A 27,679-nucleotide genomic window follows, 5' to 3' on the forward strand; every position below is an offset into this window, starting at 1 on the left:
TAAAACAGATTATTACAGATTGTTAAATAGTCTTGGCACTCAGGATCACTGGGTCTAGTACAGTCTTATCACTCAGTGTGGTTCCTGGCATCACTTAGGAACTATTAGCAATGAGGAATCTCCGGCTCATCCTACACCTGTTGAATCAGAATCTGTGTGTTAACAAGGTCTCCAGGTCATTTGTGTGCCCATTAAAGTTAGGGAAGCACTAATAGAGAGATTCACCTGGCCTAAAAATAAGGCTGTAGCCTCCCAAAGAGGGTATACAAATTAACCTTTTGGCTGGGCAGGGGGTGGGGGGGGGTGTGGCTGTGGCTCATGAACTTGGTTCTAAATTGGACTGGTAAAAATATTTAAGGTGTGAAATTTTGTGCCTTGAGAAACGGGAGCAGGGGTCTTTGGATACAACTTTGTCACTAGAATGTTTCATTTCCACAGGGTCCAGAGGGTCCAGAATTTATTAGGATTGAAATAAAATTTTGAAATAGGGGCTCTAGGTTTAGGGCCAGGTTCTGGGGAGAGGTAACTGATAAGAAAGAGCTAGGTCGGCTAAGGAGTTCTAAACGTCTGACTAGATTTCAGCTCCGGTCATGTTCTTATTTATGGTTTGTGAGTTCGAGCCCCAGGTCGGGCTTTGTACTGATGGTGTGGAGAGCCTGCTTGGATTCTCTCTCTCTCTGCCCCTTCCCCATTTGCACTCTTTCCCTCTCTCAAAAATAAATAAATAAACTTAAAACAACAACAACAACAACTGGGAATCGGGGAGATTTGGCCTGGGGCAGAAGTTGCCACCCTCTGGTCTAGACTCATTCTATGAGTACAGGGAATTAACTGCAGCTTTTTGAACAGGTGGATGTGTCGTCTCAGAGGCTCTTGTGGAATTATTTAAACTGATAGTGAGATCTGGGAAAAAGGCATGAAAAAACAAAGCACCTTTTAACGATGTAGGAAAAAAGCATCTGGAAAATAAACTTTTTTTGAAGTCTAATACAGAGAAATTCACAAGTACAGTTTAATCAGTGGCTAATCATAAAATGAATTCACTTATGGAATCATACTCAAGGCAAGAAATAGAATATTAGAGCCCCAGAAGACCACTGTACCTCCTCCCTTCTCCCTAGCAGTGACCACAATAGCTTGACTTCTGACCCCTAGATTAATTTGCTTTTATCTGAATTTTGTATGAACGGAATCACACTAGCTGTATTATTTTGGCATCTGGGTTCTTTGACTAGTATTGAGAACTCTTTCGGTTGCATTGCTATATAGAATTTTTCTGTATGCCAGTATTTATCTATTTTGTTAATGAGTATTTGAGTTTTTCCCACTTTTAGGATGTTGCAAGTAATACTTCTTTAATCTTCTTGTTCTTCACATCTTTTGGTGTTCGTTAGTAAATGTCACCAGTTTTCCAAAGTAATTGTATCCACTCTTGCTGTACTACTAGTGTTGGGAGTGCTCTAGTTGTCCTGTACCACCGTCTGCAAGTTTGAGACCCTCCAGGGTAGAGGGATTACCTGGGTTGCTCCTAATAAAGCTGCCTTGGGACTATAGCCTGATTTCCTACCTTAGGAAGCATTTGATGGCTTGTTAACCCTGTTAGCCAGTAAGTAGGCATGTCTTGTCAGTTGTTGTCAGGCCCCTCAGAGGTTTGGTTTAAGCCTGCTTCTGCTAAAATCATTCATTTCCTTCCCCAATTAAAAAAAAAAAATGGGTATATGTGCATGTGAATATACCAGTGTCCTGTCCAGAGATAAAATAGCTGTTAGTCTTACTCTGGTAATAAAATTTTTTTCTACTCTAAAAATTAAACTCATAATTAAGTGATTTTTTTTTTCCGGAAAAGACCCCCTAACACATTTCTAGACTAAAATATTGTAGTTTGGACTGACTGCCAAGGGATCATACTGAGAATCACTGCCAAAGAATATGGGGAAGATGAATAAGAAAATGTAATTACGTTTCTCATCATTTGTGTATTACATTTAATCCTTACACAGATTCTGTGAAGTAAAGGGAGGGTTGGGTATGCTATCTGTATCTTAGAAATGAGAAAACCAAAGAACCAAATAGGTTAAGTAAGTTCACCCCCAAGATAAATGGGTGAAACTGGATTCCAACCCAGCTCTGTTAGACTCAAAGCCCAGGGGTTCCCGCCATATCAGGGTCATCTGAAAGGCGTTTCCACAAAGGGCCTACATTATTTAGCAGGAAGCAGTTTATAGCAGAGCCTGATTTCATACAGTACTGAAAATGGGTTCACTAGAGATTAGTTTCCTACTCATTGTAGGGGAGGAAAAACTTTCCTTCTCCCCTCTTGAGTTCTATGGCTGGTGCCTGTTAATTAAACTGACAAGAGCCAGATTAACAGGAGGAGAGGGGTGTGTGTGTGTGTGTGTGTGTGTGTGTGTGTGTGTGTGTGTGTTTGTGTGTGTGTGTGTGTGTGTGTATTTATATATTATATAAACACTTTTTTTTTATGTGGGCTAGGGCTTCACAGAAAAGATACGAAAAACCAAAAAGAGGTGGTTAGACTTGAGAGCTTATATACCATATTAACAAAGGGTGATAAATTATGAAGTGATGGGTGGGAGAATGGGTGAAATAGGTAATGGGAATTAAAGAGTACACTTATTGTGATGAGCACTGAGCAATGTATATGATTGTTGAATCACTGTGTTGTACGCTTGAAACTAATATGACACTGTATGTTAACTGTGCTGGAATTAAAATAAAAAAGCAAATGAAGTTAATTAAAAGTGCAAAAACATTATGAAGAAGTGACTAGACAAAGGAAAAGGAGTTTGGGCTTCTAAAAGCAGTAAATTGTAGGAAGGTAAATATGAGAAAAGTAATAGAAGATAAGGGTTATTTTAGTAACGTTTGTTGGTGCTGACTCATCTCAGTGCTAACTTTACATCTTCTTCATGACCATAAAACTCCCTCAGAGTCTTCATGGCAGTCCTCATTTCTCAGAAGTTTCTGCTTTTAATCAGATAGGGGAAGTTCAGGGAAGACTTGTTTCTGTATCTGTTAAATCTCGATTGCTCACAGTAATCCATATGGCAAAGTGACATATTTAAGTGTATATTCTGATCCACCATGCTCCCTCACACAACACTACTATTATTCACAGGCAGTTAAGTACAATACATGTTTTCAAAGTTCACTGATCCATAGGATTACTTTGGTATAGATACCTGCAGAAACATGCTTGAATTTGTTGCTTATCTTAAGACAGACCCAGAGCATCTTGTCTTCTACCCTGTCTTACCACCTCTACTGACCCGGGTTTTTTGTTTCTAACATTCCGATGAACGATTTTATCTAGGTAAGGTCTTGGCAGTGGGCTGGGTGCAGTGGAGTTGGAAATAAATCCACTAACCTTTGATAAGGGCATATTTCTATTTTTTAAAAGTACTTATTTATTTTTGAGGGGCAAAAGAGAGGGGGGACAGAGGATTCGAAGTGGGCTCAGCACCGACAGCAGTGAGCCCGATGCAGGGCTCGAATTTATGAACTGCAAGATCCAAAGTCAGGTGCTCAACATACTGAGCCACCCAGGTGCCTGATAAACGAGTATTTCTGAGGATAATGTCTTTTTATTCAGACTGATAGTGAAAATAATTAAGCCCATCTAGATGGTCTTTGAGTCAAGTTCTGTTTGATGGACCAACTTCTTATGTTCTCTTTGTTGGCTGCCCTCAGGGAAATCCTGGTAAATCTAATTGCCTTTACATTTTAATTAAGAGTCTACCTGACCAGTTAATAGTTACATTTCTATTTGTGTTGCTAGTTTGGCCCATCAACTTTTTAATGTATGTGTGAATTTATGAATGAATTAATGAGAGTACGAGCAGTGGAGAGGAGCAGAGGGAGAGGGAGACAGAATCCTAAGCAGGCTCCCATGACTCTGGGATCATGACCTGAGTGGAAATCAAGAGTGGACTGATCCACCCAGGTGGATGGGTACTTTTATTGTCTCTTCTGCTTTTATTGTTAAATGATTTGGAATTTTAAGAATTCTTCTACCAGAACTTGCCTTTTTTCATGTTAACATTTTCTGTGAAGCAGATTTGTATCTATCATATGTCTGAAGGCCCTGTAGGGAAAAATGCAGTTCTGTTTACTCCTGTAGTGAATTGTGCAAAATGAAACAGACCTTCAAGACCATCTTTTCCAACTTTATACTTTTTCTGAACCTCTTTTCCAGTGCTGTGCACTCAGTCCTTATCAGTGAGCTGATGCCTTTACCTCACCACTAAGGGCAAGTAGAAACTTTATTCCCCCCTGCAAAATGTGGGATTTAGTGTGAAGATACTGCTTCAAATTTGGCTTTGCCCATGGGTGTGCTGAGTGACCTAAGGCAAGAAAATTATTAAGGAGGCTTGTGGAAAATTATATCTGAAAGCATGAGAGATACAACTTTTTGTGCTTAATAGATTTTCCTTTTCCTTTATTTTTATTATGTATTTTTGTCATCACTGATGAGTCTTCTGTCAAACTTTGGCTTCAAGCCCTTGGAATTGCCTCTCATTCCTTCTTCCTACCTTGCCCTGCTCTCCACATAATTGTTCACATTTGTCTTTCTTCTTAGCAAGTGTCTGAAACAACTAGTTGACAGAATAGTAAGACTTTTAATTACAGTTTTCAGCTCTAATTCAAGGAAAGGAATTCCTATTTCTTGGTACTGAAGAGCTGCTTTTTTTTTCTTTGCTAGATTTTTGTGGCTTTCTGAATATTCTAATACCCTAATCTCTCACTGTAATAGCTTTATCTATTGAAAGAACTCCCATAAAAAAAAAAAAAAGTTGAAATGGGAGGTGTAGGATCTGCTCTTTACTTATTTATCTTAACCAAGTTTCTAAAACTAATGAGACAGCATGATTAGCTTTCCACTAACATTAAGACATTTATTATGAGAGTACCGTTATGTTGCAAGGGTGCAGTTTATATTGACTGAGTGAGTGCTATCTTGAAAGTTCTCTATGGTTTCTCCATTTGTGGCCATTTCAGGCTCTTTTTGCCCATAAGACCTATTTCACGTTCCCTTTTTACAGATAAGGAAACAGGTTCAGAGTAGTAATTTTATCTTAGGATCTCATGGCTTCAAAGTGGTACCATCTGGACTTCAAGTGAGTGAACGTAGGAAGTGAGTGAATGTATCTTCATTTAAGTACATTTGTAATATGTTTTCTTAATGTAAATATAAATACATAATATAAAAGCACTAGGAAACCCACTTTGGCAAGAATACCTTGAAAGATTAGAAACATTTGGTACCCAGCATTTTTACTGGTCTTTTGAAAGATTTCTGCCTCTTTAACTTTTGAACCATAAGAGAAAGTTTGTTTGTTTTTTAATTTTAGTTGACACACAATGTTAAATTAGTTTCAGGTGTACAGCATAGTGATTCGGTAACTTTATACATTATCTTCTGCTTACCCTGAGTGTAGCTACCAACTGTCACCATACAACTCTATTACAGTACCATTGATTAAATCCCTTATTCTGTACTTTTCATCCCTGTGACGTATTCATTCCATGACTGGAAGCCTGTATCTCTCACTCTTGCTTCACCTGTTTTTGCCTATCACCCCACCCCTCTTCCTTGGCAACCACTAGTTTGTTTTCTGTGTGTATGGGCCTGTTTCTACTTTTTGTTTGTTTGTTTTGTTTTTTAGATTCTACATATGAGTGAAATCATATGGTGTTTGTCTTTTTCTGTCTGGCTTATTTCACTTAGCATAATACCCTCTAGCCAAGATATGCTGAGTAATGTTCCATTGTATACGTATATCACATCTTCTTTACCCATTCATCTATGGAGACTCAGGTTGTTTCCATATCTTGGTTATTGTAAATAATGCTGCAAAGAACATAGGAGTGCATTATCTTTTTGAATTAGCGTTTTTGTTTTCTTTGGGTAAATATCCAGTAGTGGAATTACTGAATCATAGGATAATTTTGTTTTAATTTTTTGAGGAGCCTCCGTACTGTCTTCCATAGTGGTTGCACCAATTTACATTCCCATCAGCTGTGCAGGAGGGTTCCTTTTCTTCCATATCCTCACCAACATTGTTGTTTTTTGTCTTTTTGCTGCTAACCATTCTGACAGGTATGGGGTGATATTTCACTGTGGCTTTGATTTGCATTTCTCTGACAATTAGTGATGTTGAGCATCTTCTCACATGCCTGTTGGCCATTTCTGTATCTTTGGAGAAATATCTATTCAGGTGCTCTGCCCATTTTGGAACGGATTGTTTTCTTTGTTTGTTTGTTTGTTTGTTTGTTTGTTTGTTTCGTTGTAGAAGTTCTTTATGTATTTTGGATATTAGCCCCTTACAGGATATATCATTTGCAAGTACCTTCTCCCATTCAGTAGGTTGCCTTTTCATTTTGTTGATGGTTTCCTTTGCTGTGCAAAAGCTTTTTATTTTGGTGTAATCCCAGTAGTTTATTTTTGCTTTTGTTTCCCTTGCCTGAGGAGACATGTAGAAAAAATATGGCTAAGGTTGAAGTCAACGAGATTACTGCTCATGTTTTCTTCTTCTAGGAGTTTTATGGTTTCAGGTCTCATATTTAGATCTTTAATCTGTTTTGAGTTGAGTTTTGTGTATGATATAAGAAAGTGGCCCAATTTCATTCTTTTGTCCAGTTTTTTCAACACCATTTGTTCAAGAGACTGTCTTTCGCCATTGTATATTCTTGCTTCCTTTGTCATAGATTAATTGGCCATATGAGCATGGGTTTATTCCTAGGCTCTCTATCCTGTGCCACTGACCTGTGTGTCTGTTTTTGTGCCAGTACCATCCTGTTTGGATTACTGCAGCTTTGTGGTGTGTCCTAAAATCTGTTGATTGTGCTAGCTCCAACTTTTTTCTTCTTTCTCAAGATTGCTTTGGCTATTTGGGGTCTTAAGTGATTCCATACAGATTTTAGTACTATTTGTTGTAGTTCTGTGAGGATAAGGTATTTTTTAAAGAAAATACTCAGCTGTCACTGTTAAGTGATGTTTTCTTGAAGGCAGCTCAAGAACAGTAAAAATAAATATGAGTCACATTTTATAGCCCCTCCGCCCCAGCACGCAGGAATGATAATGTTGCGGTTTTTCCTCAGCATTGCAGTGCTGCAGCTGTTTTTCAGCAGATGATAGCTTTTGATGTCTTGCTATGTAGAACTCACACAGTCGAAATTGAAACAGCATGCTGTAGGATTGGCAGCATTTTCTTTCCTGGCATTTTCTAGTATCTTCTGGCTACATTGGCAGGGCTATGTGGAAGATGTTACAAGTCTGGACTTGCCTTAAAAGAATTCTCATTTGTGCTGGCTTTGTCAATAAGTTAGCAGTAGGGTGAAATAAATGTATTGGTGGATGGGGGGAATCAAGGATACTTAGAGTTTGAAAATGCCTAGTGCTTGTAAAGTTTTTGGTGACATTGTGATAAAGTGGGAGATTTATGGGAATTCCGTTCTGTGAAGAAAACCGTGTAACTCACATGTAAACAGTACCTGAAACTGGTAAGAAGCAGTTTCATCCTGAAACTGTCTTAGCAAACAGCCTTTGTACTGCTACGCTTGAGGAGAAAGAATTAAGTTTGGTAAAAATTTTCTATTTACAGATTTGCTTTTGAGGCTTTAGAGGAAAGACGTCATTGTAGATGAGGGAAAAAATATGTAGTTGTGTTAGTTTAGGGTTGAGCCAATCGCATATTCAGGCTATAAACCCTCAATTATTAAAGGAAAAACTGCCTGATATTTTTTCTGTTTTAAATGCATATGTACACCTGTGGAAAACTTTCTTGTGCCTGGTATCTAATAGGTACTTAAGAAATGTTTATTGAATACATTTTTACATATGAAGAAAATGAAGCTCAGAGAGGGAATTAGATGACTTGTTCTAGGTCATATTCTCAGCACACTGTGGTTAACATTTGTAATCAGCATATAGTTGTTATCAATACCTACTGGATTTATTAGGTATATTGATGCAGTTTTTTTCATATCTCCCTTCAGTGGGCTATAGTTTTAATTAGGCTTTCGGTCACTGAAATCTTGAAATAGTCTTGCTTAGACCTGAAGCAGGTTATAACTAGAGTAACTATGTAATTTACCGTGCAAACTAAAACACTTCAGAGGGCTGTACTCAGAATTCAGGTGGGATAGCATGTACAAACCAGCTTTGTTCCAGGCAAACTAAGACCTATGGTCACACGAGGTTTTTATTTTTTAAAGTAAACTTTTTATTGGCATGTAGCATACATTCAGAAAGTCCATAAATCCTGAGTGTACAGCTTAATGAATTTTTAAAAACTGAGCCAACCTGCATCAAGAAATAGAACATTACTAGTCTCCCAGAAGCCCCCTCCCACCCTCTTCTGGTCACTGCCTCTTTGCAAGATAACCATTCTTTTAACTGATGAGTTTTTGTCTGTTTTTGAACTTTATGTAAGTGGCATTATATAGTATACACTGTTTGTGTCTGGCCTCTTTGGCTCAGCGTTCTTGTGGGCCTCATCCATGTTGTATGTAGTGATTGTTCCTTCATTTCATTGTTTTTTAATATTCCATTGTGTGAATATGCTATAATTTATACAACATACTATTGACAAACATCGGGGTTGTTTTAATTTGGGGCTAACAGGAATAGTGCTCCCATGAACACATTTGTTGATGAGTCTTTTGGTGAATGTATATACTCATTTCTCTTGGGTATATAATTAGAAGTGGAATTGTGAAGTATGATATATGAATGTTCAGCCTTAGTAGGAATGCCACTTTTGCTAAGTGTTAAACCTGTCTGTACTTCTTCTAGCAGTAGGTGAGCGGTCCAGTTTCTCTGCATCCTTACCGATACTGTGTATTGTCTTGTCTTTTTCATTTTAGCCATACTGGGGACAGTGTAGTGGGATCACATTGTGATTTTAACTCGATAACTACAGATGGTGAGTTCCTTTTCATGTGCTGATTGACCATTTGGATCTTCTTTGGTAATACCATTTGGATTCTCCTTTATGTTTGCCTCAAGCCTTTCCCATTTTTCTATCAGTTTCTCTCTTCTCCTTGTTGAGTTGTAGTTGTTTATATATTCTGGGTGGTAATCAGTTGTTATTATACATACCACAAATATCTTTTCCTCTAATTTGTCTTTTCTGCTTATTACAGTGTTATGGGATAAACTTAATTTTAGTGTCCTCCAGTTTATCGATATTTTTCTTTTGTGGTTAGCACTTCTTGTGTCCTATTTAAGAAATGTTTGCCTACCCCAAGATCATGGAGATGTTCTTTGTCATTTTCTAGGCCTGTAATTATCTTACCTTTCACATTTAAGTGTATAGTCAATCTAGAGTTCATTTTTTGTGTGTAGTGTGAGGTAGAAGTCAAGATTCGTTTTCTTTTTTTTTCTTTTAAGTTTCTATTTGTTTATTTTTTTAGTGATCTCTACACCCAACATGGGCTCAAACTCATGACCCTGAGATCGTCACATGCTCTTCTGACTGAGCCAGTAAGGGACCCCCAAAATTCATTTTCTATATGGATAGCAAATTGACTGCATTATTCTTTGTCCTAGTACCACATTCCTGCAGCTTTATAATACATCTTGATATACAGTAATGAAGTTCCCCAGCTTTGTTGTTCTTAGTACTTGTCTTGGGTATTATTGGCCCATCGTATTTTCGTAACATTTTAGGATCTTAGTTTCCATCCACAAAAACAGCTTAGGTTTTGATTGGGATTGTATGGACCCTAAGGATGGTGAGTTGACATTTCATTTATTTAGAAGTTGTCTTCTAATCCAGGCATGTAGTAAATCTCTTCATTTATTTAGTTATTGTTTAATTTCTCTCAGTGTTTGGTAGTTTTCAGAATAGAGGTCTCAAATATCTTTCAGATTTACTTCTACCTTCTGGTAGTTTAAAAACATCTAATTCACCGAGGTAAAATTTACACAATATAATGAACCATTTTAAAGTGAACAATTTAGGGGCGCCTGGGTGGCTCAGTAGGTCAAGCATCCGACTTTGGCTCAGGTCATGATCTCGCAGTTCAAGCCTTGCATCAGGCTCTGTGCTGACAGTTCAGAGCCTGGAGCCTGTTTCAGATTCTGTGTCTCCCTCTCTCTCTGACCCTCCCCTGTTCATACTCTGTCTCTCTCTGTCTCAAAAATAAATAAACGTTAAAAAAAAAATTTAAAGTGAACAATGTAGTACAGTTCAGTGTTGTGCAGTCACCACCTCCGTCTAGTTCCAAAACATTTCCATCACTGCAGAGTAAAGCTCCTTAAGCATTTTGTCTCCACTGCCCACTCTCCCACCCCTCAGCCCCTGCCAACCACCTGTATGCATTCTGTGTCTATGGATTTATTTATTCTGGATATTTCATACAAATGAAATCCTGTAGTATTGATGCTTTGTATCTGACTTATTTCACTTAGTATGTTTAAAAAAAATTTTTGGCGGGCGCCTGGGTGGCTCAGTCGGTTAAGCGTCTGACTTCGGCTCAGGTCACGATCTCGCAGTCCGTGAGTTCGAGCCCCGCGTCGGGCTCTGGGCTGATGGCTCAGAGCCTGGAGCCTGCTTCTGATTCTGTGTCTCCCTCTCTCTCTGCCCCTCCCCCGTTCATGCTCTGTCTCTCTCTGTCTCAAAAATAAATAAAACGTTAAAAAAAAAAACAATTAAAAAAATTTTTTTGTTTTTACATTTTTATTTTTGAGAGAGAGAGAGAGAGACAGAGCATACTTGGGGGAGGGGCAAAGAGAAAATGAGACACAGAATCCGAAGCAGGATCCAGGCTCTGAGCTGTCAGCACCAGAGCTGTCAGCACCAGGGCCTGATGCGGGGCTCAAACTCACAAACTGTGAGATCATGACCTGAGTCGAAGTTGAATGCTTAACCAACTGAGCCACCCAGGCGCCCCTCACCTAGTATATTTTTGAGGCTCATTCCTCGATTGTAGTGTGTGTCAGGTCTTCATTCCTTTTTATGGCTGAATAGTATTCTGCTGTAAGTATATACCATAATTTGTTTATCCATTCATCTGTTAATGGACATTTTGAGCTGTTTGTACTATTTGGCTGTTGTGAACAGTGTGCTGTAAACACGCATGTACATGTACTTGTTCGAGTACCTGTTGGCAGTTTTTGGGGCGTATGCCTCAGAATGGATAATTCTGTTGTATAACAGGTTGTATAATTCTGTTTAACTTTTTAAGGTGCCACTACCTTTCCCATAGCAGCTGAACCATTTCACGTTCCCACAAGCGATGTGCACGGGTTTTAGTTTTTCTGTGTCTTCCTTCATACTTGCTGTTTTCCATAGTGGTTTGGTGTTTGGGATGGTATCTTAAGTGGTTCCAGTTTTTTGTTACTTCATTTTCCGTGTTGCTGATGTATAGAAATACATTTGCTTTTTTCCATATAAACTTCGTATTTAGTGACCTTCTTAACTTCATTTAATTCTAATAGTTTATTTATGTGTTTATTGGATTTTCTCTATACATCTGGATGTTGGATTTTCAAGTGCTTTCTTATTCTTCTGTTCCTTTTTCCTGTACTTTGCTACTTTATGGATGCAATATTTTTGTGAATGGCTTGGAGAATTTCTTTAGAATTTAAATTCTGTTTAAAATTTTATTGCCGTTGTTTCCTTAGTGGTTGATTCTGTTGCTTTTCATTTTGGTTCTTCTTAATTTTGTTAGGTATTTCTTAAATATCTGGTGATCTTTGGTTATCTAGTCATGTTTATGATGGATCAGGGTGGTTGGTTTTGGGGGCTGATACTGGCTGGCTTCCTCTCAGTTTTTTTGCGGTCTGTTTTTCCAAAAGAGCTTTTCTCTAAATGAGATTACTGATGCAGAATTCTGTGTGAGTTTATTTGTTTTTTAAATTTTTTAATGTTATTCATTTTTGAGAGACAGAGACAGAGCATGAGTGGGGGAGGGGCAGAGAGAAAGGGAGATACAGAATCTGAAGCAAGCTCCAGGCTCTGAGCTGTCAGCACAGAGCCCGAAGTGGGGCTCGAACTCACAGACCGCGAGATCTTGACCTCAGCCAAAGTTGGATACCTAAACGACTGAGCTACCCAGTCGCCTGAAGTTTTATAGTAATTTTATTTTATTTTTTATTTTTTTAAATGTTTATTTATTTTTGAGAGAGAAAGAGATGGAGCATCAGCAGGGGAGGGGCATAGAGACAGGGAGACACAGACAGGCTGCAGGCTCTGAGCTGTCAGCACAGAGCCTGATGTGGGGCTCGAACCCACGGACTGTGAGATCATGACCTGAGCTGTAGTCGGATGCTTACCTGACTTGAGTCACTTAGGCGCCCCTTTGTGAATTTGTTTTAAGGGCCAACAGCAGCCAGATAGATAGGCTTAGGACCTAAAATTTATTCTAGGGCTCAAGTGCTTTGAGACTTTTTTTCTTTCGTTGCTTTAGTTTCCTCTCTCTTGATTCTCCACCTCCCCCATCATTTGTGGATGTCTGGAGCAATGTCAGGCTCAGCCCTACTTTTCTTTTGTCCCTAGCACCCATGCTGGATGTTCTTCTCAGCAGATCTGGATACTAAGCCTTGGGAGCTCAAGTTTATACCAGAAGTAAGGCTGTCTTGAGTGGCTCTGCTGTTCTGTGAGCAATCCTTTCATTCCCTTGATTTCCCTATGACTTTTATTTTATTTTATTTTTTTATTTTAGAAACAGTGTGCACAAGCGGGGGAGAGGGAGAGGGAGAGAGAGAGAATCTTAAGCAGGCCCTACACTCAGCACGGAACCCCAACGCAGGGCTCAATCCCACAACCCTGAGACCATGAGCTGAGCCAAAACCAAAAGTTGGACACTCAGCCGACTGAGCCACCCAGGTGCCCCTGGTTTCCTTATGCTTTAATTCAGTTTATTTATTTTTTTATTATTTAAAACTTTTTTTTATTATTATGTTTATTTATTTTGAGAGAGAGAGAGAGAGACAGAGTGCGAGTGGGGGAGGGAAAGAGAGAGAGGGAGACAGAATACAAAGCAGACTCCAGGCTCTTGAGCTGTCACCGCAGAGCCCCACATGGGGATCAAACCCATGAGTGTGAGATCATGACCTGAGCCGAAGTTGATGCTCAAATGACTGAGTTCCCCAGGCACCCTTTTAATTCAGTTTCTTGATTCTGGGCTTGGTGTTCTCTGTTCAGGGAATTGGGACATTTCTTGCCTCCTTATAAGTCCTTTCCTATGCTTGCTTTGCTTGGGTTGCTATTTCTTCTGCTATGGCTTTTCTGTCAACTTAATCTTCTTTTTCTTCTAGAAACTCTTTCCTTCTCTCCATTCTGCTTGTTTTTATTTTATTTTTTTTATTAAAAAAAATTTTTTTTTACATTTATTTTTGAGAGACAAAGAGAGACAGAGCACAAGTTGGGGAGGGGCAGAGAGAGAATGAGACACAGAATTCGAAGCAGGCTCCAGGCTCTGAGCTGTCAGCACAGAGCTTGACGCAGGGCTCAAACTCTCAAACCATGAGATCATGACCTGAGCCAAAGTCGGATGCCCAACTGGCTGAGCCACCTAGGCACCTCCCTTCTGCTCTTTAATGGGTGTATTTCTTATCTTTAGATGTTATGAATTTATTATTTTTTAACTGTGAAAGTTAGAACATAAAACACGTGTATCTACTCCCTAACTTAAAGAAAACATAAATTGAAGTTCCTATTCTCTGATTGTATGGCACTCCCTCTCATGCATCTGTTAATATCATCTTGTGTGTGCATTTCTGAACAACAAAGAGCATTGTTTTGAAAGGGTTTGAGCTTTGAATAGTGACATACTGCATGAATCCTTCTGCATCTTGTTTTTTTCCATTCATCATGGTTCTTTTGTTTGTTCAGTCTCTTAGTATACTATCTTTTCTGCTGTTTTAGTGGAATTTGGACAAAGGGGATAATTCAGCTCACGTATTTCTTACTATGACTTTTTTAAAAGGGAGATTTAAGCACCTTTTGGATATATTGTCACTACAGACATGGAAGAGAAAGGACTTGATGTTACCTCTTCTTGTTCCAACTGGTGATGATAGGCGAATATGATACCCTGCCATGTTATACAAGCTAGACAATTGAGTCTTGCTGCTGACCTCTATTTGGTGTTATAAATCCTTTTGGAGACAGTGAAATAGAATTCATTTGTGTGTAGGATTTAACTGAGGTTTAAGTGAAGATTTGAGTTCTTATTGCTGGAAGGAATTTTTAGAAGTCATTTAGTACAAACTGGACTAAAGAAACTCAGGCCCAGAGAAGGTGAGTGACTTGTCTGAGGTGATCCAGGTGGAAAACACAGGGGCCAGAAATCACTTTTGCAGTCCGTTATTCTTTCCACTTTACTACAGTTAACCAGAGGTTAAAGTCCACTTTTGCTAATATTCAACTTTGACTTGTGCCTGTTTATTTGAATAGCAAGAGATTTTTAGTGAATAAGAAGTAACAAATCTTTGAACTGATCTTTATTTGCTGTGTTTTCCTTAGGATCAGAATGGTTTCAATCCCAGAGTACTATGAAGGCAAGAATGTCCTCCTCACTGGAGCTACCGGTTTCCTAGGGAAGGTACTTCTGGAAAAGTTGCTGAGGTCTTGTCCTAAGGTGAATTCAGTGTATGTTTTGGTGAGGCAGAAAGCGGGACAGACACCCCAAGAGCGAGTAGAAGAAGTTATTAGTGGCAAGGTAAGTGTAGAAAATGATCACTTGGAGGAAAGAAAAGAATGTGTGTATGTATAATTACTGTAATCATCAACAGTTCAGTTTATTTCTTCAGTGTCCTGAAAAAATTAGTACCAAAAAAAAAGTCGTGCAGGATGGTAATAAATGGGATATGACTTGTGATCAGTAGGAGAAAGAAAGGTTTCCTCTGTGATGGGCAAAATTGTATAACAAGTTCTAAAATAGCTATATAGTACATACTTAATGTGTTTTCAGAATATTTGGAACATATTATTTGTAATTACTAGATATTTTAGATAGTATTCAGAATAGTAATAACGAAGATGTAGTTTCTAACTACCTAATGTGCTGTGAAACACTGTGCTGTGATAACACTTAAAAATTTGTAAGCACTGATTGCTTCCCATAACAGTATTAGGAAGTAGAAAAGTCACATATTATTATAGGACAAATAACATGATGACAGAGGGTTAATATAGGAGATGAGACTATGTCACGTATTTTGAACCTTTAGAAAAATATTGCTAAGAAAAAATGGAAATGAGCTGGAGTAAAATTATTTCATAATCCTAAGCTTTGAATTCTCTCAGAATGAATGAATTAGATTATCTGACATTCATTGATAGTAAGTTTAGTACAGTAACTATGTAAGTTTTTAGTTATTAGGTATTATCTAGTACCTTTTAATCACTTGTAATTAGTATGCTTTAATTCCCTTCCTGATTACTCCCTCCCCTAGTGGGATGTGATTCATTGTTACTCATTTTTTATATTTCAGAAAACATTTACTATGCGTATTCAGTGCTGGGAACTTGATTGATGTAGGGGGTTGAATGGAGGGATAAATAAGATAGAATCCTTGCCATAATGAAGACTGCCTACAAGTTAGAGAGTTTTTAAGAGAGAAGAGAGGGTATAGAAGTGTCAAGAGAGACCAAATAGGAACAGTTATTGAAGTTAATGTCTTGGTTGGAATTGGGGCTGGGTAAAATGTCAAAGATTTGGGCATCTCCTCTGGGGCCTCCAGGGCAGTGGATCTAAAGACTTTTCTCCACAATAAGTCTAATTTGTAAAGAGAAAGCATACCTTACACTTATTAAAGCCTGAAATTTATTGAACTTATGTGATTTAACCAAAACATATGACCATTATTTTCAATATAAAGATACTTTGTCCTCATATATTTGTCTAAATTTTGACTAAAGTAATCCATAAAATTGTGTCATTTTATCTATGCCTTTAATTCCTTCCTGGTCCATCCTGCCGCTTAATCCTAGGCCACTCATTCCCTATTATGTATATAGCATTGCTAGTAAATCAATAAGATGAGTTCTTTTTATGTCAAGTATCAATGAATGCACACTTGAAGTTAGTAAGAAACTTAAAGGTAAAGCCTGCTATGATTTTGAAACAGGAGTAAAGAGCATAGGCTAGGAGCATATGCTGTAGTGGGACATTGTCTTATAGTACAGTTTCTCAAACTATTGACATTTTGGACAGGATAATTTTTCGTTATCAGGAGTTGTCCTGTGCATTGTAGGGTGATCAGCAGCATTCTTGACTCCACCCACTAGATGCCAGAAGCCCCTTCCCCCCACCCTCCCAGTCGTGACAATCAAAAATGTCTCCAAATGTCACCAGATGTTCCTGGGGGGTACAATTTCCCCAAGGAAAATTCCCCAGACCACTGATGAATGTCTCAGGGAAAGGAAACTCCATTAAGATGGTGATGATTAACTAAAATAATTAACCACAAAATAAATTCTAGAAAGGGAATAAAGTATATCAAAGAGGGCATTAGTGAACATAGTAGAGGAGGAACTAATTGGGGTACCGGTGAATTAAAAGCACCGGAAGACATAGTATTGAATAAATAGCTAGAAAGGGAAGAGTATCAGGTTTGAGATGTAGCTTGTGAAACAGCATGAGCCTGTCTTGGTGGTGGAGATAATCTGATACGATGGGGAGTTAAAAGGTCCTTGGCAATCTGGGAGAATGAAAAATGTAAATTCAAGGTGTTAAAAGTACTTTTCTGATCATTCTTCAGGTTGCTTTTTTTCTGCTTGCCCCTTAAATATTGATATTCTACAGAGTTCTGTCCTAGGCCTTCATCTCGTCTAGATCCAGTTAGGTGATTACTCAGCACCTTCTGTTTTATGTGAGACAAATGGTTGTATTTTAAATTAGATTTGGAAAAAGCTTCATCTAGTCTGGACCTTGGGTGCTCATCACTGCTGCTACCTGGGTGGTCGTCTATTCCCAGGGCTACCTGTGTGGGGGTAGTAAAGTCTATTTGGGTGGCTTGGCTCTTCTCTTCCCTAAACTCCAGACCCAAGGAGCCAGTTGTTTCTACTAGACCTGTCTTCTGGATGCCACATGGGCACTTCACACCCATCCTTCAGAAAACTGAACTTGTATCTCCGTAACTGTACTTCTTGCTTTTCCAGTGTTTTCCACCTAATGAATTTATTCACTTAACAAGCGTGTTCATCATGTCTGCATCTTGCCAGGTGCTCGGCTATTTACAACCTGTGTGCTGAACAAAGTAGATATGGTCCCTGTCCTTGTGGAGTTCACATTTCCTTATCCCTCATGTTGAGTCATTGGCCAAGTCATACTGACTTCTTTTTAACTCCCCAAACATAAATGCTGTCTCACTTTCAGGTGGTTATACATGCTGCTTTCTGTGCCTGGAACACTGTTCTTCAACTTTATAATCTCTGGTCCTTCCCCAGCTCGGTTAGTTGTTTCTCCCATGCAGTCCCATAGCACTGTAATATTACCCTATTTTATTACCTTTAACACTGTGTATTAATTGTTCGTTTGTCTGATTTTTCCAATCAGACTCTAAAGAGCCTGAGGCAAAGATTGTTGCTTTGTTTTCTCAGTGTCTAGAAGGTGCCTGGCTCATATGAAGTACTTGGTAGATATGTAATAGTTAATATAAGAACACATTAATATTGAAGTCACTAGCTAACAGTAGTGGAAGGGAAGTGAAAGTGAAAATTATATGTGCTGTCTATAGACTTTCTTTCCAGATCGAGAATCTCTGCTTAAACTGCAAGTATGGACTTGAAATGAAATGGAGAGTCAAAGTGTTATAGAGGAGGGATCTGGAGATAGCATCAGTGTTCTTCTGTAACATCTGGGATGAAAAATTAAATTTGACTCACAACTGAATGTGCCTTTACATTGTAATCATTTTGGGATCTAACTGAATCTTTAGTTAATTTATTCCTTCTGGAATACTTAAATAATATTGAATTTTTGGGTTAGAATCCTGTATACATGCTATTTCTCAAGTTTGTCCAGAGTCTAATCTGCATATTTGCTTACCAGTATTTTTTTTTCCTTCAACGTACTTTCTTTTTTCCCTTAAAATTTGGTCTCAGATTTTATGTAGACCGCGAATAATGGTATTGTACTGTAATCAACTGAAATGGAGTAAAACCAAAAATAAAATGAAGTGATATATTAAGATCTGGATTTTAGAAATTTGAATGATCATTTTAAACATTGTCCTAATGTCTGTACTGTTTAAGTCTGAGGGGCAATATAATCTAGTCAGCAAAGGCGTGAACAGTTCAGATTTAACTCTGCAAACTACCAGCTCTGTGTCCTTGGCAAGTTACTTAACCTCTGTATATCTCAGATTCCTCATCTGTAAAATGGGGATAATAATGTGGGCTTCATAGGGTGTTTTATATACAGAATGATGGCAATTAAAAATAGAAATTTTAGGATGAACTTAGCTGGCATTTTAAGAATAGCGATCCTTGGTGGGGTGCTAGTGGGTTTTAGAAAGTTGAAAAATACTGCCCTAAAATACTTTTTCCCCTTGGATAGCTCTTTGACAGATTGAGAGATGAAAATCCAGATTTTAGAGAGAAAGTTATAGCGATCAACAGTGAACTCACCCAACCTAAACTGGCTCTTAGTGAAGAAGATAAAGAGATCATCATAGATTCTATCAATATTATATTCCACTGTGCAGCTACAGTAAGGTTTAATGAAAATTTAAGGTAAGTAAAGATATTATATGATATGTGAACTTCAACATAGTTAAAAGATCTATTTGAATTATTTTTAGTCAAATTGTTTTGAAAGTGATTTGAAACTGTTTGCCCTGTGTCAATTGTAGCTTTCGGTGACCTAAAGAGTGTTAAAGGAGTTTTTCTCCTTGTTATCAGTTTAAAAACATTGGGTAGCTAGTGTCTGTGTATTAGAAGAAGTTGCCATGAATTTAAGTGTAGGGCAGGGAAGCACAGAGTAGAAGAAAGAGAAATTTACCTTCAGTAGGAGTGTTAGTTTTAACAACTAATAGTGTTTGTTTCCTCTTCCTCCACTTTTTCAGAAGCCTATACCCCAGCAGATTTATTTTTCCACTCCACACATACCCATCTGAAAATTAGAAAAAAATTAGGCTCAGGTTTTGTAGCATAAGATAAAATGGTTTATAAACTTAAGTCATACCTTGTGTTTTTTTAAAAAGCTTGGTAGCAGTGTTAGGGATAGGCTACATTGGACATGAGTTTAATTAGAAAAATAACCTGGCCTGTCCAGATGCCTTTTCTTTTAAAAAAAAAATTTTTTTTTTTTAACATTTATTCATTTTTGAGAGACAGAGAGAGACAGAACATGAGCAGGGAAGGGGCAGAGAGAGGGAGACACAGAATCTGAAACAGGCTTCAGGCTCTGAGCTGTCAGCACAGAGCCCGATGCGGGGCTCAAACTCACAGACTGCGAGATCATGACCTGAGCCCAATTCGGATGCTCAACCGACTGAGCCACCTAGGCGCCCCTGTCCAGATACCTTTTCGAGAAAAAAGCTTTTTAAATGTTTACTTTTTTAAAAAAAAAAATCTAACAAATATGTACTTCGAAAAATGGTGCTTATTCAAGGGATTCTTTTTGATGGTATGTTCAAAAATACCATTTTATAATGTTAATCTAATTGTATGGTCGATTGTGTGCCAGTTAAAGTGGTGCAGATTATTTTAGGTTTCACAATTACTTGAAGGCCTTCCTAGAATGTTTTTAAGTTAAATTTTGATTATAAAGGGTTTTGAGATTATTTCTCATCAAGTCTTCTATATAGAAGTATAAACCTTAATTGATACTATATATATATATATATAATGTGACCGTTCAGTGCCAAAGCGTTAAAATATGTTTTGCCTATGTTCCAGGTGAGGGCACTGTAGTAGTCACTTACATTTCTTTAATTGTACTTTATAGTTTTCAGGGTATTTTCTCATGCATTATTTTATTCTGTGCTAATGTTACCACTGTCATATCGTGGGCAAGTCCATTTTATACTTGAGTGTACCAGAAAGGACATGAGCTTTGGAATTACATACCTTAGTTTTAACTTTGACTTTATCTTTTATTATCTGGTGATAATAATTTACTTATTTTTAGTTGTTTCTGTGCAGCTGTTATGTGTTCATGATTCAAAAGTGACAAAAGAATCTTAGTAGAGGTATGGTAGAATCTCACTTTCATAAAAGATGTGTGTACATATATGTGTATTTAGATAACATCTTTCGATACTTGCCACTTATCTTTGGATAGTGTGATTACAGGTAGGTTTTTAGTATTAAATAGTCAGCCTAACAGATATTTCCCCCCATAGTTCTAGCTTTCATTATTTTTCATAACCAACAGAAAATTCACACAGCCTTATGAAACTGTTTTCAAGAAAAACAGGTATATGTTTATTGGATAATTGTGCTGTAGGTGCTTTTAAATGGGAAATTGATTTGCAGACTGGCAACATTAATTAGGATGAAACTCCTCAAAGTGACTTACGAACCAAATTTTCAAGGAACCTTCTCCCTCTGTCTATTCTACTCAGGGTAAACGGGGCTACCATTAACGAAAGGGAAATCTTTTCATTATTCTCTCTTTTACTAGCGATCTCATAGTGGAATGGGAATTATAGATGAATTATAAACTCTATTGCCTTGTCAAGGCATCTATATTTACTGACCTAACCTTAGTCATTACATTGAAATTATTGTTTTCTGTTAAGCAGTTTTAATGGATATTAACATGTAAGTGGGAATATTGCAACATTAGATTTGGGCCATACATTCTAAAATACCATAGTTTAGGGGGGCGCTTAGGTGGCTCAGTCGGTTGAACATCCGACTTTGGCTCAGGTCATGATCTCACAGTTCGTGAGTTCGAGCCCCGTGTCAGGCTCTGTGCTGATGGCTCGGAGCCTGGAGCCTGCTTCGCATCCTGTGTCTCCCTCTCTCTCTGCTCCTTCCCTGCCTCACACGTTGTCTCTCTCTCAAAAATAAATAAGGATTAAAAAAAATTTTTTTTAAATACCGTAGTTTGGTATATAATAACTGCTTAAAAAAGTTACTCTTTATAATCATTTTTTAAGTTAACCCACAAATAAAAAATGGCACAAAGCCTTTATTGCCAGGGCAAAAAATAACCCAGATTATACTTCCAATGTTATACTCAGTATTTTGGGAGAAACCAAGATAAATTGCAGAGATCCTGTTTGCAAAGTCCATATAGTCTAATAAGGGAGATGGATTGCTTAAATAACCATAATAAAGCGTAGAAAATAAGGAGTTACTGAAGAACATACATTAAGTGCTGTGAGAATTGAGAGGCAGTAGAGCTCATTTAGTTTTAGATATGGTGGTTTATAAACCTTGAGGTGGGAAAAAGTGGGTATCAAGATTATGCATTATAAAGAAATACTGACCTGAGAAAGATGAGGAGAGAGTGATTTTGAGGATAATGAAGGGAGTTTCTGAAATAGTTGATCCTGGGTTTTGGTGCCCCTAAGGAATAAGGAAAGTGAAGGTCGGACAGGGCCTGTGTAGTTGAGAGTAGGAGAGTATCAAGAAACTAGTGTGAGATGTCAGAGATGTAGCAGTTGGAACATGAGAATATGTGACTATGAACTTTATGAATAGGAGAGTAGGTGTCAAGAAAGGAGTAGAAGTGAAGATGGATGATGAGATCAAGAAGCTAAGTTGAGTCTAAGGGCATCACCTCTCCACTTAAGAATGCATTATGAATCTTAGGAATTCCTGGAAAATGTGTTAAAAATGCAGAATCTTAGACTATACTTGCAAAATTCAGACCCTCTGGTTTGGGATAGTACCCGGGAATCTTAATTTATAGCAAGACCTCTGGGTATGATTTTAAATTATAGACGTCTGGGTCTCTTACCTTAAGATTGATTAATTGGTCCCTAGACATCTGTGTCTGCATCTTCATTAAATTAAAAAAAAAAAAATCAGCAGTAGTAGTGGTGAGATCTCACTTAGGAAGCATTTTCTCAGAAGTGGGGAAGGAGGAAAGAGATATCAGAATGGCCTGGGGAGCTTATTTAAAAAAAATATAGTTTTCTAGGCTTCAATTCAGACATTACAAGGTGTCTGAGGGTGAGGTCCAACAATCTACATTTTTTCTTTTTTTTTTTTTTTTTTTTTTAATGTTTATTTATTTTGAGAGAGAGTGTGAGTGAGCATGAGCAGGGAAGGGGCAGAGAGAGAGAATCCCAAGCAGGCTCTGTGCTATCGGCACAGAACCCAATGTGGGGCATGATCTCATGGAACTGTGAGGTCATGACCTGAGCCAATCAAGACTCTTAACTGACTGAACTACCCAGGTGCCCCAGTCTACATTTTTAATAAGCTCTCAGGTGTCTGTCATGGCAAGCATGAGATCTCTGGTATAAGGTCTTAGTATTATCAACACATATTTTGTATAATTTTTTTTAATGTTTAGTTTTGAGAGAGAGACAGACAGGCAGAATGCCGCGGGGAAGGGGCAGAGAGAGACACACTCACAGATCCAAAGCAGGCTTCAGGTTCTGAGCTGTCGGCACAGAGCCTGACTTGGGACTCAAACTCATGAACCATGATATCATGACCTGAGCTGCAGTCGGACGCTTAACAGACGAGCCACTCAGTCGCCCCTATCAATGCAAATTTTGAACAGTCCAGAATGTCTGTACAAGATAGATGAACAAGAAAATTTATTGGCAGTTAAAGTTGAATTCTTCCTTTTTTTTTGGAACGGCTTCTATGTCCGTGTTAATGACAGGGGTCATAATTATAAAGATTTGTTCATTTTGCCCCATCTTCCAAAAGCTAATGTTATTTAAGATGCATTTATGACTCCATATAATCAAACCGTGAGAATATTTTATATACACACACACACACACACACACACACACACACACACACACACACACACATATTTTTAGTATTAAATGCTTTCTGATCTAACATGTCAGGGTCTCAGCCTGAAGTTCAGTGGAGTAGAAATTGAATGGTGGTAAAATAGAGCAAGATTATTAGCGTTGCAGAGATACTAAAAGTTATTTATGGGGGCACAATATGCCTTCAGGTTTGGGCTCTCAGGTACAGGAGTAGTAGACAGGTACACAAGTGTTCTCTCTGAAGTTATTCCTTATTTTCAGTGACCCAGAAATTCTGTCACCGTCCTCAGGAACCTGTAACAGAATATCCTTTGTGTACTGCTCCCAAAACACTATTCTCCCTAGCTTCATTGTTTTGCAAATGCAAAAGAAAATAGCTTATTGCCTTACAGTCCAGTGGACTGTATCTTCTCTGTGAAATGTCTTTTTTGCTGGAATTCCATTTGAACAGATTCCCTCCCACCTCACTTGAGATAAGGAAGAAAAAAGCTATACTCCTGGTTGTAAATCTCAAACCAATTATTTCATAAAAAAAAAAAAAAATCCTTCTAGTATGTTTTCATGAACGTTCGGATTCTATTAAATTTAAAGAAAAAGTAATGCACAGGAGTTTTTCTCTCATGAATTATTTCTTGTTCTTGGTGACCCAGAACTTGTTGTCCCGTCCTCAGGAACCCGTAACAGAATATTCTCTGTACACCTCTTCCAAATCAGTACCCTCCCCATCCCCACTGTTGTGCAAAGGCGATAGACATCAAAGCCCTGCTTTAGAGTCAAGTGGACCAGATTCTATCAGTGACCTATCCTGGCCTTTTAAAAGAATAATTGGATTTTTTTTTTTTCTTCTTAAGTACTGAAAATGTAAGAATTCTGGAAAGTACTTAAAACCACTGATTGTTATTTTAAAACAAATTCTTTTGTTGTCTCTCTTTGAACATAAAACGTAAACGTAGGATTTCTGATTTAGGGAAACAATTTCCACATTTCTAATTTCTTTCATTGTTAAAATTTTTGTGATGTGCTGGTATTCCACCATGTTGATACGCCATAATTTATGTATTGTTCCCTAGATATAGCAAATTTAGGGAATTTTTATTTCTTTCTTTGAAAAATTAGTGTTAGGTCAAGATTTTCCTCCAAGATAATTTCAGTAGGTTAAATAGATGAATAATTATATCCTTTTTATACTTCCTGCTACTACTTTGTCTTAATCTCTTTTGGATCAGTTTTGTCAGTGTAGTTATCAACAATGTACTACTTTGCCAGTTTTAGCACAGTATTACTGGTATTATATGAACTTTTCCCCCCTTTCAAGTAACAAGCTATAAATTTTAATAGAAAAGGTTAATAGAAAGCAAAACTATCCACCATCTCATTACCTTTAGTAATATTTACTGAATGCCTGTTTCAGTGCCTATTGAGGAATAATGCTAAATACTTGCAAGCTTTTCATTTCATTTAATTTTATACAAATCTTAGTAGGTAGACTCTGTTATAGTTCCCATTTACTGGTGAGAAAACTGAGGCCTGAGTGCTTGACTGATGATGCAAGGTCACCCAGTGCTAGCTGATAGGTAGGCCAAGTCAGAATTTGAAGCCAGGTCTTACTCTAGAGTCTTGTTCTTAATCCTGCTTTACTTTCTGTAATGTGTATATTTAAAAAATATTCATGCAGATATCCCATGTTTTTATAGTTGTCATATAATTATTTTAAATGACTCTTTTCTTTGATTGTGATAAAATACTACTTTGTTGAAGTTTATTCATTTCATTCATAGTGGATATCCGGGCTCTCTAGGCTTTCACTATTACTAGATGATGCTTCATTGATTAGTTTTCTACATATTTACTTATGCATTTGTGAAATTATTTACTTTGAATAAATTTCAAGAATAGAATAATACATGGATCAGTTTTGAATCTTGTGACAAAATGTACCCATTTTATTATAATACCCCTTTGAATTTTATTTTATTTAAAAAAAAATTTTTTTTTTTTTTAACGTTTATTTATTTTTGAGACAGAGAGAGAGACAGAGCATGAACGGGGGAGGGTCAGAGAGAGGGAGACACAGAATCAGAAGCAGGCTCCAGGCTCTGAGCCATCAGCCCAGAGCCCGACGCAGGGCTCGAACTCACGGACCGCGAGATCGCGAGATCGTGACCTGAGCTGAAGTTGGACGTTTAACCGACTGAGCCACCCAGGCGCCCCTACCCCTTTGAATTCTATAAGCTAGTCTTTAAAGTGTTTGGATTAATTACTACACAGGGAAACAAACGTATTCTGGATTACATGTTATAATATAACTTCATGTGTCTGAGTTTTCTTTGACTGTTTTAGCCTTACTGGTGACTCTGCCTTACAATTTTAAAATTACTTAACCATTCTACTTTCTTCTCTTTTGTAATTCCACATCCTGAAACAGTATACTTCTAAAAATCAAAGTACAAGAGAAGTCTAACATGGCTTCAAAATGTATGTATAAAAGCCAAAGACTGAAGTTTTCTGTTTTTATTTCTGGGTTATTTAAAAATTTTAATTTGTACTTTTATTTTTTAAATACTACTATAAGATTTATTTTATAATCAGAAAATCTTTCTTTTTAAACACAACGGATAGAATGGATGCTCTTTATATTGAAATAAAATACACAAAATCAGACCTAAGGGATCAGTTGTAAAGAAACCAAAATCTCTGTCTTCCTAATGGAAATTAATTTTTTTTTTAGCAGGTGAAATCAGTTCCTTTCGAATTTTTCACTGGGAAAGCTTCCCAATTTTTCATTGTCACTTTTTCTTTTACAGAGATGCTGTTCAGTTAAATGTGATTGCTACACGTCAGCTTATTCTCCTTGCACAACAAATGAAGAATCTGGAAGTATTCATGCATGTATCAACAGCATATGCCTACTGCAATCGAAAGCATATTGATGAAGTAGTCTATCCACCTCCTGTGGATCCCAAGAAACTGATTGATTCTTTAGAGTATGTTTGTTTTAAATTTATACACACTTGCTTTGATCCCCAAACTTTGGAGCCAAAGTTTTATCTATTTATATGTGTCTCTTGGTCTATTTCAGTTTCTCTCTCTTTCTTTCCACTTCTCTTCTCTCTCTCCACCTACACGTATGTGTACATTTATCTCTTTCTTATTCAACAAATTGTTACATACCTACTCTGTGCTGCTTATTGTATAGATTTATATCTGCATGACTGATGGTGAAGTCAGTGTTGAGCTTGAACTTTTGACCAGGTGTGATGGTTGGAGGAAGGTCTTTGAACAGCTCATCCACGATAAAGTCTGCATGGCCAGGATTTCATTTGTTTTGGGCTGCGCTTTCTCATAAAGTGAAACAAACAAACAGAATCAGAGCAAAAACAAAAAGTAGGGTCTTTTCTTTTTTAATGGACTAGAATTATAGAAAATTCCCGTGTACATCATATCTAAACATAATTGTTAATCCTCATATAACATAACATAATTGTTAATCCTCATATAATAGCCCTGTGGGCTTCTTTTTTTTTCTTGTCTGTTTCCCTTAGGCCTTCTTTCGTCCCCCAAATCCTATCCACTTTCAGTTATTGTCCCCTGCTTTCTCATATTATCTTCTTCCAAAGGGCACTATAGAGTATTCATTGCTTCTCCAAGTTTTCTCCTAAAATAAGCACATAAGTCTTTTTCTTTAAGGCTTTCCTGCTAATCAGTGTGAGGAAACAGACAGATTGTAAGAAAATAAGTAAAATAAGAATGGGAGCTTACCAAGACATTCTTGTAATTCCCTGGTTTCTGTTTTCTAACTCCCATTTCTTAGATGGTCCCAGATGTTTACCGCATGGTCTCAACAGGTCAGTAGTCAGAAGTGTTTAATATCTCTGGGAGAAGTTGAATGTAGAAGTTAATGAAGCTTTTTACTTTTTCTCTTTTAGCAATTGGTATATCCAAACATCTAAGTTTCTGAGAAAGAGCTTGTAACCTTCTAATTCTGCACCTCCTTTCTTTGTTTACAAAGAAATGTGGCTAACAGACAATTTTAGAGTAACTCATGGATTGGCTTTATGAATTCAACTCCCAGTGATAAGTCTTCCTGCCTAATGTCTCCTTGGTTTAGCCAGTTTGTTGTTGTTATTGTTGTTGTTGTAATGTAGCAACTGTTCCATTTTTCAAGGCTCCTCTCCACTGTGGAATTGTTCCTAAGTTGAGTAGCAGCCTCCCTTCAATTTTGTTAGGTTCTTTTTCTTCCACACACAAAAAGTACTTCCACATACAGAAGAAAGCTTACCTTAATAATTTCTGTTTTGTGCTTCCTCATCAGTTAGTATAGGGTATCTTTTGAGTGTGATAATACACTAAGTGTACAAGTCTGTATAACATTATAAACATTAAGGAAGAGTATTTGCAGACAGGTACATACATAATGGAATTGGAAATGGAGAATTGGAAAGACCATGGATCTCACCTAGTGTATCACCCTCCTTTTATATAGGATCAGAGTGGACCTTTTCTTCAGAGATATTGAGAGAATTGGAGGAATTTTGTGACTTCATAGTAGGTTGCTAGTTGAATTTTTATAGCATGGTTCAGTTTATTTTGATTATTTACTTTAGTATTTGTTAGTCTCGCTGGTGAGAACATAACAGTTTTTAGTGCTTTACATGAACTACTTAGACCACTAGATCTTTTATATTACTTGTAAATGTATGTTCATTGCAGCTGTTTATTGCAACATATTATGCTGTTTTGGTCATTATATACAGGTCTGTAATTCTTAATATGAAATCTAAATTTTGG

General features: G+C 37.5%; 1 protein-coding gene across 4 annotated transcripts in view; it reads left to right on the forward strand.

Moving 5' to 3' along the window:
- Nucleotides 1–27,679, forward strand: part of FAR1 (fatty acyl-CoA reductase 1) — a 78,835-nt gene that overhangs the window by 26,719 nt on the left and 24,437 nt on the right. For 3 of the 4 annotated variants that reach the window (XM_006937119.5, XM_011286730.4, XM_003993012.6), the window contains 3 exons: nucleotides 14,496–14,691; nucleotides 18,535–18,710; nucleotides 25,696–25,875. In XM_006937119.5, coding sequence (XP_006937181.1) covers nucleotides 14,503–14,691; nucleotides 18,535–18,710; nucleotides 25,696–25,875 — 545 coding nt within the window. In that variant the 5' untranslated portion in view covers nucleotides 14,496–14,502. Of the gene's footprint in view, nucleotides 1–12,575; nucleotides 12,594–14,495; nucleotides 14,692–18,534; nucleotides 18,711–25,695; nucleotides 25,876–27,679 lie in introns of those variants that run through there. The other variant, XM_045038977.1, reaches the window with a different exon arrangement.

This window comes from Felis catus, chromosome D1 (genome assembly GCF_018350175.1).
Source record: "Felis catus isolate Fca126 chromosome D1, F.catus_Fca126_mat1.0, whole genome shotgun sequence".
NCBI lineage: Eukaryota > Metazoa > Chordata > Mammalia > Carnivora > Felidae > Felis > Felis catus.